This window comes from Puma concolor, chromosome E4 (genome assembly GCF_028749965.1).
Source record: "Puma concolor isolate L17-30 chromosome E4, mPumCon1.1.hap2, whole genome shotgun sequence".
Lineage (NCBI taxonomy): Eukaryota > Metazoa > Chordata > Mammalia > Carnivora > Felidae > Puma > Puma concolor.
Window position 1 is genome coordinate 3,819,200 of NC_141683.1, and position 12,734 is coordinate 3,831,933.

General features: G+C 44.0%; 1 protein-coding gene across 1 annotated transcript; it reads right to left on the minus strand.

The window, feature by feature from the left end:
• Nucleotides 1–2,187: 2,187 nt before the first annotated feature.
• On the minus strand, nt 2,188–4,353 carry OR6N2 (olfactory receptor family 6 subfamily N member 2). The gene is made up of 2 exons (XM_086693491.1): nt 3,782–4,353; nt 2,188–3,530 (listed from the first exon to the last, which is right to left on the minus strand). Exons 1-2 carry the CDS (start codon nt 4,236–4,238, stop codon nt 3,043–3,045), a joined length of 945 nt encoding a protein of 314 aa, XP_086549617.1. The 5' UTR covers nt 4,239–4,353; the 3' UTR covers nt 2,188–3,042.
• Nucleotides 4,354–12,734: the final 8,381 nt, after the last annotated feature.

The window sequence follows — 12,734 nt, forward strand, 5'->3', positions numbered from 1 at the left end:
ATTTCAAACCACACAAAGAAACGTAAGAGCACAAGAAAAAGCGTAAGGCAAATAACTAGCATCAAATTGCGGTGTATTCTATAGCAGCCGAGAAAGTAAAAGCACTTACAGCAAAATAAGACAGTAGAGGTGAATCGCGTAAACATGATGCTAAGTGAAAGGAAGCAGAAACAAAAGGCTGGAAATGATCTGAACCAATTTCTATAAAATACCAGAAATGTAAAATCCACCTTCAGTGTTAGATGTCGGGTTAGATGTCCTGGGTTAGGAGAGGAGTTGTGTCAGATGTGAAGGAGCATGGGGGAAATTTTGGAGATGTCTCCAAAGTTCTGTTCTGAATGTCCCTTACATAAAAGTTTATTAACCTGTGGAAGTTCACGGCGTGGCACACTTATGTCCTGCACGGTTCTCTGCATGTAAATTTCAATGCCTTTGAATATCGGTGGTCTACCATCTAGCTTGCACGTTTTCATTTCTTTGCCAAGTTGTAGATTCCATGTAATACAAGGGTTGTGGTTCCAAAAACAGTAGCTGCACGTGGGTCATAACTTACTCGAGTGTAGCAGAACAAAAAAAAAAAAAATCAGAGTGGGTTAAAACAAACTAGGAATCAGGCCAGAAGAAAGGAGAATGTTCTCGTCTATCATTTCTGAATGCTTTGCTTTCTGTTTTCCATGGAAATTTTGGTTCTGCTATATTTAACGTAAGCGTGGAGGAGCTGGATGAGAAAGGAAGATGATGGCTTTCTCAGAAGTAGGAAGTAGGAAGGGATAGAGTGAAAGCTTCCCGCTCCCTATACATATCTAAGGACCATATAGAGAAGTAATAGTTGCAATACACAATAATACAGAGAGAAAAATGGATACAGAAATAAGAAAGGTGAGGCATTAAAATATAGGCAAAGAAATACTAAAGCAGTCTCATCTATAAATGAGGATCATGATTTCTTCCCTCTTTGTTCCAAGGAGTTTTGAAAGTTACATATATATGTGTGTTTATATGTTTGCATACTATATATATATATATATATATATAGAGAGAGAGAGAGAGAGAGAGAGAGAGAATTTTTATAACTTCATATCCATATGCTATACATAAGAAAAATAGTTTCAATGTTCAATTAATCTGCATGGCTAAGAAAGGTCTTATATTTGAGGTAATTGTTTGAACACCTAGAAAATGTAATAAATGTATGAGGAATCTTAAAAGATTCTGGGAAATTTGTGACTCAGAAAAAAACTCTTATGTTTATGATAAATTACTAGCCTTGGAATTCCAGGCCCCCCAAAGAACATCTAAGAAAGTAAAGGGTTAAATGGGGTCTTAGAACTGTATCATGTTAGCAGGGAAAGTCACCTAACGCTGGCTTACTTACCCACCACCGTTTGTGAATAAAGAAATAGAGATCCAGAAAAATCACTGAGAGCAGCACACAGTTAGTGGTTAAGAAGGGTTAGTTGTCAGTTATTAGCCAAAAAGTGTTAAATGGCAAAGTGTTACATGGTTACGGACAAGTTGAGGCTGGTTGTGTAGGAAACACGGGTGAGTTCAACTGGTGTGGATCCAAGCATTCTAGAAAAGAGTGGGTTCCAGCAGTGATCAAAGTAGGGATCAAAATGTGTGAGTGATAGGAGTAGGTAAGATTGATTACATTTTTCATTCTTGGCATTTTTATTGATACTCAGCACGTTTAAACACTCGTTAAATTCTGGACATACAGTGAGTAACAAAACTGACATGATTTCAGACCAAATGCAGTTTATGGACTTGTAGGAAAGAATGACATATAATATCTATATAATACCAATATCTATACCTATCTATCTACATATACATATATAAGTTGTAGAACACATTTTGAAGAAAGCAAACATAATTCAAAAGAGAAAAAAATGAGTGACATACATTAGGTGGGCGTTCAAGAAGTCCTCTAGAAGTTAATGTCACTTGAAAGTGACATTTGAGCAGAAACTCACACAATGAGAAGGATTGAACCAAATGAAGGTCTGGTGGGAAATCGGTGCGAATTCTCGGATCCATTCAAGTCTTAATGCATTTGAAGAATTCAAAGAGTTCTGGCATAGGTATGAAATTGAAAGCCATAAGGATACCTCAAGCATCAAGTAAGATAGGACAAAAAAAGACAGAAAAATGGATTCAGTGAAGAAGGAGAAAATCAAGAGATAATGATGCAATCAAAGCGAAGAGACCAACTTTTTAAAAAAGAACTGGTCATGTATATCAAGAGCTCAAGAAAGATGAATATCATACGATTTCACTTATATATGGAATTTATGAGACAAAACAGATGAACATAGGGGAAGGGAAGCAAAAGCAAGATAACAGAGAGGGAGACAAACCACAAGAGACTCCTAAATACAGAGAACAAACCAAGGGTTGCTGGAGGAGCGTTGGGTGGTGGGATGGGTTAAATGGGCCAGCCCTTGTTGGGATGAGCATTGGGTGTTATATGTAAGTGATGAGTCACTAAATTCTATTCCTGAAATCATTATCACACTATATGCTAACTAATTTGGATTGAAATTTAAAATAAATAAATAAAAATATATAAGAGGAAAGACAAGTCTAACAGATAAGGCAGCATGGAGGTCATTAATGAGCTTGACAAAATATTTTTTGAAAGCTCTGAGCCAAAGCCAGATGGCAGTGGGTTGCAAAATGTGTAGGGAGTGAAGACGAGGAGGTAGACTGTGTCATTAATCACGTTGAGAAGTTTAATTGGAAATGAGAGCATAAGAAATAGACCTGTAGCTGGCTGGGAATGTGTGCCCAGGGAAATATGGGTGCTTGTTTCTAAGAAGGAAGATTCTAAAGTATTCTTAAATGCTGAAAGCACTGATCAAGTGAAAAATGGAAAACATAAAGACGTAGTAAATAAAAGAAAAACATACTTTGAGAAGGCAAGAGGAGATGGGATCCATAGCATGTGCGATAATGGGAAGATTATTCAAGGCCAGGACCAAGGTACATAGAACGTTTCTGAGGCCAACCCTAAAATGGAAGAAGGACCTTGGTAGAGAGTCAATGGTGAGCCCTTGCTGACTTCTGGCAGATGGTCCTCTTGATGGCCTTAATGAGTTCCTTGTTACGAAGACTGTAGATAATTGGGTTGACGAGTGGTGTTAGTACAGAGTAGACTACAGCAAGTGTGCGGTCAAGGGTCAGGGAATAGCTCTTCTTTAGGCGCACATACATGAAAATGATACTCCCAAAAAAGATGAGAACCACAGTGAGATGTGAGGCACAGGTAGAGAAGGCCTTCTTTCTTCCTTCGGCTGTTTTTATCTTCAGTACAGCACTGATGATTCTTCCATAAGAAACCATAATAAAGAGGAAGGTGATAAGGATGATAAAGGCATTGATAGCAAAGTCCACAAGGACATTCGTGGATGTGTCCTTGCAGGCCAGGCTCAGCAGAGGTGGAAAGTCACAGAAGATGTGTTGAATTTCATTATAGCCACAAAAGGGGAGCTGGGAGACCAGGATGACTTCAGAAATGGGACACAGGAGGGGCGCCTGGGTGGCGCAGTCGGTTAAGCGTCCGACTTCAGCCAGGTCACGATCTCGCGGTCGGTGAGTTCGAGCCCCGCGTCGGGCTCTGGGCTGATGGCTCAGAGCCTGGAGCCTGTTTCCGATTCTGTGTCTCCCTCTCTCTCTGCCCCTCCCCCGTTCATGCTCTGTCTCTCTCTGTCCCAAAAATAAATAAACGTTGAAAAAAAAAAAAAAAAATTAAAAAAAAAAAAAGAAATGGGACACAGGAAGCCACAAGTCCAACAACCAGCAGCCAACTTGCCACAGAGTGTCGGGGTCATAACTGCAGGGTAGTGGAGGGGCCGGCAGATGGCCAGGTATCGGTCATAGGCCATGGCTGTAAGAAGGTAGCATTCAGAGGCCCCTAGAGAATGGAAGAAGTAGGTCTGAAGGAGGCATCCGGCAAAAGAAATGGTCTTCTTCTCACGGAGAAGATTGGCTAGCATGTTGGGGATGGTGGTGGCTGTATACCACAGTTCCAATAAGGAGAGTATACTGACAAAGTGGTACATGGGTGTGTGCAGGGCTGCGTTCAGTCGTATGGCCAAGAAGGTGAGCAAGTTGCCGCAGAAAGTGAACAGATATGCCAACAGCAACAGGGCAAAAAGCCAGCCCCTGGCATGTCCCACTTTGGGGAAACCAAGGAACACGAACTCGGCCAGGCTCGAATGGTTTCTCCGTTCCATGGGAGGCTGGGGTGGGGAAGGGAAGGAGAAGAAACTGAGTGGAGGTGACCGCCAAGCCCAACTCAACACTTCATTTCTCTTTATTGTGTTTTTAAATTTATTTAAAGGCCGCCTTTTATTACTCTTTTTTTCATTAAATTTTTTTTAATGTGTATTTCTTTTTGAGAGTGAGAGGGGAGGGGCAGTGAGAGAGGGAGACACAGAATCCCTCGTTTCTCAGACCAGGGTGACTGAGAGGCTTCTCAGAGGAGGAAGCTCCAGAACTTTCCAGGCACAGTAGCAGTTAGTTAGAGAAATGAAGAAAATAGTTCAGACAAGAAGTACATGGGCAAATGCTGAGCGGGAGAGAGCCAGACTTAGGGAAATGCGTGCTCTCCTCTATGGCGAGGCAACGGGGGAGGTTCCCCAGTGACCTGGGACTTTACCCCCTTAGGAAGGATGCCAGCCAGATGGCTGGCATCATCAGATGCAGTTTTTAAAGCATCACTGATGTTTAACTCTTCTAACCTCAACCTCAGAGGTGAAGGTGTGAATTTGCCTTGTGGGTGTTTCTGGCGGAAAGAGGAGTGGGGTGGTTCACAAATCTGGTGAGACTGCGGACTCCAAAAGAACCGATCAGGTGGCAGGAAACATACATCCTGCATTTTCACAAAACTGATTGTATCACTAGAGGTTGGGGATACAGAGCTGGCTTGATGAAATGTCATGCCAAAAAAAGTGTGGCACATTCTAATTGTTTTCAAGCACAGTGTGCAGCAGATACAGAGAGACAGGGAGGGAGAGAGACAGAGGGAGAGGGAGAGGGGGAGGGAGAGAGAGAAAAGAAACCATCAACACAAAACATCGCAATGTGACTACAAATGCATAAAAATGGTGGCCAGTGTCAGCCATGTCATGCCCGGTAGAGGTCACAGTGCCTCTGGAGAGGGCTGTCCAAACTCTAGCTTCCATATTGACAAGCTGCTGTGTCTTCTTTTTGTAGTCCTGATGCTTGGGACAATGGTTTTCACATTCAAGGTATTCAATGAAACCATTTTTTAAATCAAACTAGTTAATATAACAATTAACGCAGCCCATACGCTTTCCCTTCAGCCCATACCACTCACTCAAACTCAAATGTTACTCCTAAACCCAAGTGCCCCGCGGTGCAAATAAACTTCTGAGTTTGAGATTTTAAAATGCTCAACTGATTCAAAGCAATCAGTGTTTAAGGCACTTCTCTTGGACCTCTTGGATCTGCAGGGAACGCGCATTCACCTCTCTAATTATAGGAGACAAATAATGTTAACACACAAATCTTTGCTTCATTGCATTTCTGACATCTGTGCCCCTCCTAACCGTGCGCTTCTGGTTTGCCCCTCTCTCTTTTTTCTCCACCTGGCCACTGTTTCTCATCCTTCAATATTAGGTCAAGTGTCAACTCCTCAGTGAAGCCTTTCCTGACTCCCTTGTTCCTTCTTCCATGTCCTCGTAATGTTTACAGTGCCCGCTAAACACGCTGTAGTACCTTTATAATGAGTGTGCTCTTCCCCATGAATTGGCCAGATCCTTGAGAGTAAAGGTAGTACTTAATTAACTGCTGTGTATCCACACCAATGCCCAGAATAACAAAGCACAAACCTATGAACTCGTTAATGTTTTTCTAACGTGCTTGAACTTTTTTGTAGCCCGAATTTAACTTATATTTTTTAATTGCCCCTGAACACATCCTTCTTTTTTTTTTAATTTTTTTTTTTCAACGCTTATTTATTTTTGGGACAGAGAGAGACAGAGCATGAACGGGGGAGGGGCAGAGAGAGAGGGAGACACAGAATCGGAAACAGGCTCCAGGCTCTGAGCCATCAGCCCAGAGCCCGACGCAGGGCTCGAACCCACGGACCGCGAGATCGTGACCTGGCCGAAGTCGGACGCTTAACCGACTGCGCCACCCAGGCGCCCCTGAACACATCCTTCTTGTTGTCCCCATGGCATCATGGGCTCCATATATCTAAAGGAACTTAATGGGGCACCTGGGTGGCTCAGTCGGTAGGGGGCAGACTTCGGCTCAGGTCATGATCTCACGGTTCGTGGGTTCGAGCCCCGCATCAGGCTCTGTGCTGACAGCTCAGAGCCTGGAGCCTGCTTTGGATTCTTGTCTCCCTCTCTCTCTGACCCTCCCCTGCTCGTGCTCTTTCCCTCTCTCTCTCTCCCTCTCTCTCTCTTTCTCAAAAAAATAAATAAACATTAATTTTTTTCTACAGGAAGTTAGCATCATAATTTTTTCTTGCATCGCTTCCTGTAACCCTGTTGAAGAACCCATTACCCTTGTCCACCCAGAGAAGTTAAATTCAACAAGTATTCTTTATCATGTTTTGTGTGTAATTGTTATTGATGATGTGTTATCCTTCTGCCAATTAGCTTTTCTGAAACCAACTGTTTGTGTAGATCGGTAAGGTCTTGCAAACATGGAATAATTCCAGAAGCACCCACCTTCTGGATCTAAAATTCTTATGTCAGCAAGTGTCTTTAACCCCCCCAGTTAGAGACACTGCATACGCCCCTCTCTAGGTGAAGTTTTGTCCTTCTTTTTCTTTTTCTTTTTTTTTAATGTTTATTTATTTTGAGAGGGGTGGTGGTTGGGCAGAGAATCCCAAGCAGGCTCCACGCTGGCAACTCACAGCCCGACTCAGGGCTTAAACCCACAGACCCTGAGATCATGACCTGAACCTCAATCAAGAGTTGGACGCTCAACTGACAGAGCCACCCAAGCGCCTCTGGGTGAAGTCTTTTCAAATACGTCTGCTTCTGACATGATAAAACACCTCATGATCTTTGTATTCACTGTTCCTGTGTCATGAATAATTTTCACAGGAGCCCTCACGTTCTGCCCTCCGTGCAGCACACACAAGGCAGCTTCCTGTCTCTCAACATTTTCAAAGCAGGTGTTAGCACAGTTAGCCACTCTCTCGGTTGTAGAGTGAATTTAAGTATCAAATGGGGAGGACGATGGACAGGATGGCCTTCAAAGTCTCTTCCAATGTGGTAGTCTACGATTCTCACAACAGGACATTCCAAGTCCTTATTTCAGTCATCTTTCCACTAAGCCAACTCTCTGATTTCAAAATATTAGCTGTTTTCAAATCCTGTGTTCTGGGTCCCAGAATCGCATAGCTAGTGTGGCGGTCGGCTCACCTACCAGCAGCTGAACATCGCCCACATCTGCTTCCGTCTTTCCTGGCTCAGACATACGTGGGAGACCAAGACTGGATCCAGGAGCCTTTTCTCCTCTTCAGAGAGTCCTATCCCCATGGGTCAGGGTCCCCTGAGTCCACTCTGACTTTTTCAGGCCACAAGGGGCACAGGCAAGGGAGAGACCTCCAGCCCCAGAGGCAGGTTAGAATCTGGCTCAAGCCAGCCTCCTGGGAGGCACTCGGACAGATGCCACGTTGCCTTCCACCACCTGGGCTCCAAGAGGCTGTCCCCAAACACTCCCTATCTTGTCACCGCTTCCTCCATGCCCACCCCACTCCCATCACCACTGACTTCTGCACACAGATTCTTGGACTCTGGCTCTGAAAAACACAGCCCCATCCTATCACCCCCCTTCCCATAACCAATGCACCCTTGCATTTCCTGTCTCACCTCACAGGCCCGAAGAGACCGCATTTCCCCACCTCTTTCTGAGCGATCACTTCCCCAATCGTGTGCCTGATTCAACCCTACATCTCTCTTCCTTTGAGATGCCTCTCTGATTGGAGCTGCCTGTTCTGGGGGTCGGAGGAAGCATGGGTTTTGGAGCCTCAGAAATGTTCACTTCAACCACAGCTCTAATAAAATACCCATTTACTGAGCCTCTGCTAGGTCACACGTATCTTGCTCGGCATGGTCCTTGCACTAACCCTCACAGTTACCCGGTGAGGTTGGTGCTGTGGCTACTCCGTTTCACGTTTGAGGAAACCAAGGCACAGAGACTCTCATGATGTGCCCCAGGTTACACAGCTATAAGCGCCCACGCTCTGGCCTCAGAACCGTTGTTCATCACTTCTGAGCTCAGGAATGTTGGTAGCGGTTGAAGAGACATAACCAAAGTCCCAAGTGGTGACTGTCCCAAGGCTTGTACTCCTGAACCCCGTTCTTTGCCTGCCTGCCCTTAGGCAGTCATTTGTGTCCTTGAGTCTGTATTTTCTTGTGTATAAATGTATGTGGTGAGGGTTACGTGAGATGACTGTAAAAAGAAACTACATTCGTTCTAAAATGTGTCCACCTACCTATTGTTTAATGGAATGGGTTCTACTGACTCACCGCCATGAGGGGGGTCACACAGTGGAATTTCCAAAGGATTCATGGATTCGTGTTAGGTGATCTGGGGTCAGGCTCCTGGAAGCAGGGCCTCATCTCGAGTGAATCCCGCCAGTTACTGGACATAAATCTATGAGCGGGCATCTTAATGAATCTTATCTAGAAGTCAGGCAAAAGCTGTAGTTGATAGAGAAGCAGCAGTCATTCATATTAGCTAGGAGAGGGAGATTCTTTTTTATAGTTTGTATGGTGATCTCATTTTTGTACATGCTTCTACAAGATTATTAAGTGGCCTCCTTTTTTTTTTCCTCATATCATCACGATCACAGAGTGGCTTAGTCTGATGTTGGTCTCCTGTGAGAACACCATAGCTGCCTTTCAATGTCTTCCATTTCTCCGACAAAATACATAAAAGGCAGCGCGTCAAAGTACACACTAGGTGATCCATATACTTTAAGTTTCTTCCCCTCCCTGCCATTATACCACTTTCCTGTCTCGTGTGTCCAACATTAATTTATAGTTTCCCGATTGAGGAGTGGACTTGTTACAAAATAAAAGCACCAATCTGAATTGTTGAAATGGGAGTTTCCAGGAACTGAAACTCATCTCTTTGTCACTCTCACACATTGGTCCTGAAGTGACCTTCTGGACCCCATACGACTCTCGTTTCACCAACGCTAGAACACGGCTTTCATGTCCTTACTTGATTGTCTTTGCTTCTAGCGGAAGGACCTCTGACTGTCCCACCTCAAAGTCCTTCAGCATACTGGTCACCCTATCCCAGATGGGCTTGAGTTTGTCACTGCCTTGGCACTGAAAACAGCAACAAGGCTACAAAGATTTCACATAAAAAGAGAAATCAGCTACGTCCCCTAAGTTTTGGAATCACACTCCGCTCTGCTTGGAACATTCTACAACAAAACCCCATTGTTGTGTACCTCTGTCTCCTCCTCCAGGGTAGCACCTCCTCATTCTTTGGTGTCCACCTTAATGTCTCTTCTTCAAAGACGTCCTACCTGACCACATTACGTAAACACCCTATCTTCCAACCTTTATTTTGTCATTGCAACCAGGAGATTCTTTTCATAGCACACATTTTAATTATTGATTTATATGCTTATTTCTCGCTATTTACCATTAAATTACAAAGTCAGTGAAGACAGAGACCAAGTAGATATTCAATTACTGTTCATTGTATGAATTAAGGAAAGGGTTCCCTGGGACACCTGGGTGGCTCAGTACGTTGGGCATCTGACTCTTGAGTTTGGTTCAGGTCATGATCTCATGGTTTGTGAATTCAAGCCCCATGTTGGGCTGTGGACTGACGGTGTGGAGCCTGCTTGGGATTCTCTCTCACCCTCTCTATCTATGCCTTCCTGCTCCCTCTCTCTCTCTCTCTTTCTCTCTCTCTCTCTTTCTCTCTCAAAAATAAAATAAATAAGAATTTTTAAAAAGGGTTCCCGGATAATTGTCCCCCCCCCATCCACCCTCCATAAACGTACTCAACGTTTACAACCAGGGTAGGCCAGATTCTTCTGTTATATGTTTCCAGAAAACTCTGTATTTATGAATTCATCTCATTTCTAGTAACTTACATCCACTATCTATTTGCAAATGGAACTCTAAGCTTCATTAAGGCAGAGATTATGTTTGTCTATCCCATATTTGTCTGTTCCACACTAAATCCCTCTTTCTAACACAGTACCTGGCGTAGAGAAGACCCTAATAATGCCTTAATGAATGGATACAAAGATTTTTTTTTTCCTATCCATATTTGTTTGGAGGGTTTGTTGTGGTTATTGTACTTTCTGTCTTTGTTTTGCTGCCCAGACACAAGTCCCTTCCTTACCTCCATTACAGTCTATCTTGTGTCACTCATCTGTTTTTCAAGTGATTTCGGACACTATTAGATCCTGACTCTGTCACCTGCCAACTTCATGTGACCTACAAACTTGATGAATATACTCTTTAGGTTTCCCTTTGAGGTTATTAGGACAACTTCTGAGTGTCACTGCTGACTGAGTAGAGATCCCTGTGACAAAGCCCTGGATCCTTTTCTTCAAAGTTATATAAAACACATTCTTGGGGTGCCTGGGTGGCTCAGCTGGTTAAGCATCTGACTCTTGATTTCGGCTCAGATTGTGATCTCAGGGTCGTGAGATTGAGCCCCACGATGGGCTCTGTGCTGACAACGTGGAGCCTGCTTGGGATTCTCTCTTTCCCTCTCTCTCTGCCCCTCCCCCACTCATGCTCTGTGTCTCTCTCCAAAATGAGTAAACGTTAAAAAAATTAAAAATATTTAAAATAATAATAATAATAAAAAAAGTGTTCCGCAACACGTCTAAGGATGCCGTCTCCGCACCAGAGCCACCAGTGGTGAGATGCCAAATTGCGAACAAATATAAAAATGATAAGCAAACACTTCATTAATTTGTGCTAAGAATATAATTTGCCCTAGAACTATAATGTAACCTGTTAAAGTTTCCCAGTCTATACTTTATAGGATAACATGTAAATACTGTACAAAGGCATGGGCAAACTTTTTATTGAGCCACACGGTAAATACTTGAGGCTCTGCAGGCCTTTTGGGTTCCAACACAGGCACTCAGTCTGCACTTGTAGGACACAAGTAGCCATAGACGATACCCAGATGAATGTAAGCGGCTGTGTTCCAACCAAAGTTTATTTCCACAAACAGGCTAGAGATCCCATTGGGTCCATGAAGCATAGATGGATCTGGAGCTATAGTTTGGAAACCCTTTCCACGTTCGCGCACGCGCACACACTTTATATTGAATAATATTTCTCCGACTCCAGTGTTTGGATGCTGCTTCTATTTGCCATCGCCCCTGAAAAGGTATCTCGCCCAATCCCAGAAAGACTTTATACAGCCTAAAATCCTCAAGTGTATGTAGAGCAAACAGATATTCTTCTACAAGTTTTCTCTTATGTGAGCTTCAACGCAATCTATAAATATAAACGTCGCCCACCAAGAACAGAGACAGAGCTGAAATTGGGGCGTCTGGGCGGCTCAGTCGGTTGAGCGTCCGACTCCAGCTCAGGTCATGATCTCGTGGTCTGTGAGTTCGAGCCCCGCGTCGGGCTCTGTGTTGACAGCTCAGAGCCTGGAGCCTGCTTCAGATTCTGTGTCCCCCTCTCTCTCTGACGCTCCCCCATTCACGCTCTGTCTCAAAAATAAATAAATGTTTAAACAAATTTAAAAAAAGAGGCAGAGCTGAAATAAAACAAGTGAAAGCATTTATTTGGGGTCTCACAATAGTGATTTGGAGAGCACAGACTCAGGTAGCAACCGAGATTGTGTCACCCTAGGGAACAAACAGGAGGGACTTTTAAGGAAAACCGAGAAATGTGTGTGTGTGTGTGTGTGTGTGTGTGTGTGTCTGTGTCTGTCTGTCTGTCTGTCTCTGTGTGTGTGTGTGTGTGTGTGTGTGTGTGTGTGTGTGTGTTGTTTACAAAGAATTTGGATCGGTGTCGGCAGCAGGAAAGTCATCTTGGCTGAGCATAATTGGTCGTGAGGGCTCTCACCAAGCAAATCCGATATGTAGCAGGTTGTAGATGTTCGCGCAGAGTCCTTGGAATATTTGTGGTTTGGCCCAGTTCAAATGTTTGTGGTTCCACTCGGTGAGGACGTGCATGAAGCCCACTTCCCCAGTGGCCCCCCAGCTCCATTGTAAACCCCCTGACATAAGTGACCCCATTTCAGGTCACCTGTCACAACTTGGAGAGCCCACACCCACCCTGCACCCTGTCACTTAGAGCTCGTAGGCAGAGCCCTTTGTGTGGCTTGCTGATGGCAGAGATGCACTCACAAGCCCTAATGAGAGGAAAGGTCACAGTGGGCATGTCGCATTAGCCCCCTTTCGAAGAAGAAAAATGAAAATTTCAGAGTAGCCAGCCCGCAAGGAAGGAAATTAGCTAGAGTTGAAACTACAAAACCATCGCTTGGACCTCAAAGTTTGTTTAGAAACTTTTTAATAAATCTCCTGATGATCGTTAATAAGAGAAGCATAAAGACATGATGATATAAGGGTCGCCTGTGTGGTGCAGACAGTTAAGTGTCCAACTCTTGGTTTTGGCTCAGGTCAGGATCTCACAATCCATGAGATTGAGACCGCATCAGAGAGACCAAGAGCCTGCTTGGGATTCTCTCTCTCTCTCTCTCTCTCTGCCCCTCCCCAACATGTGCACTCTCTCCCT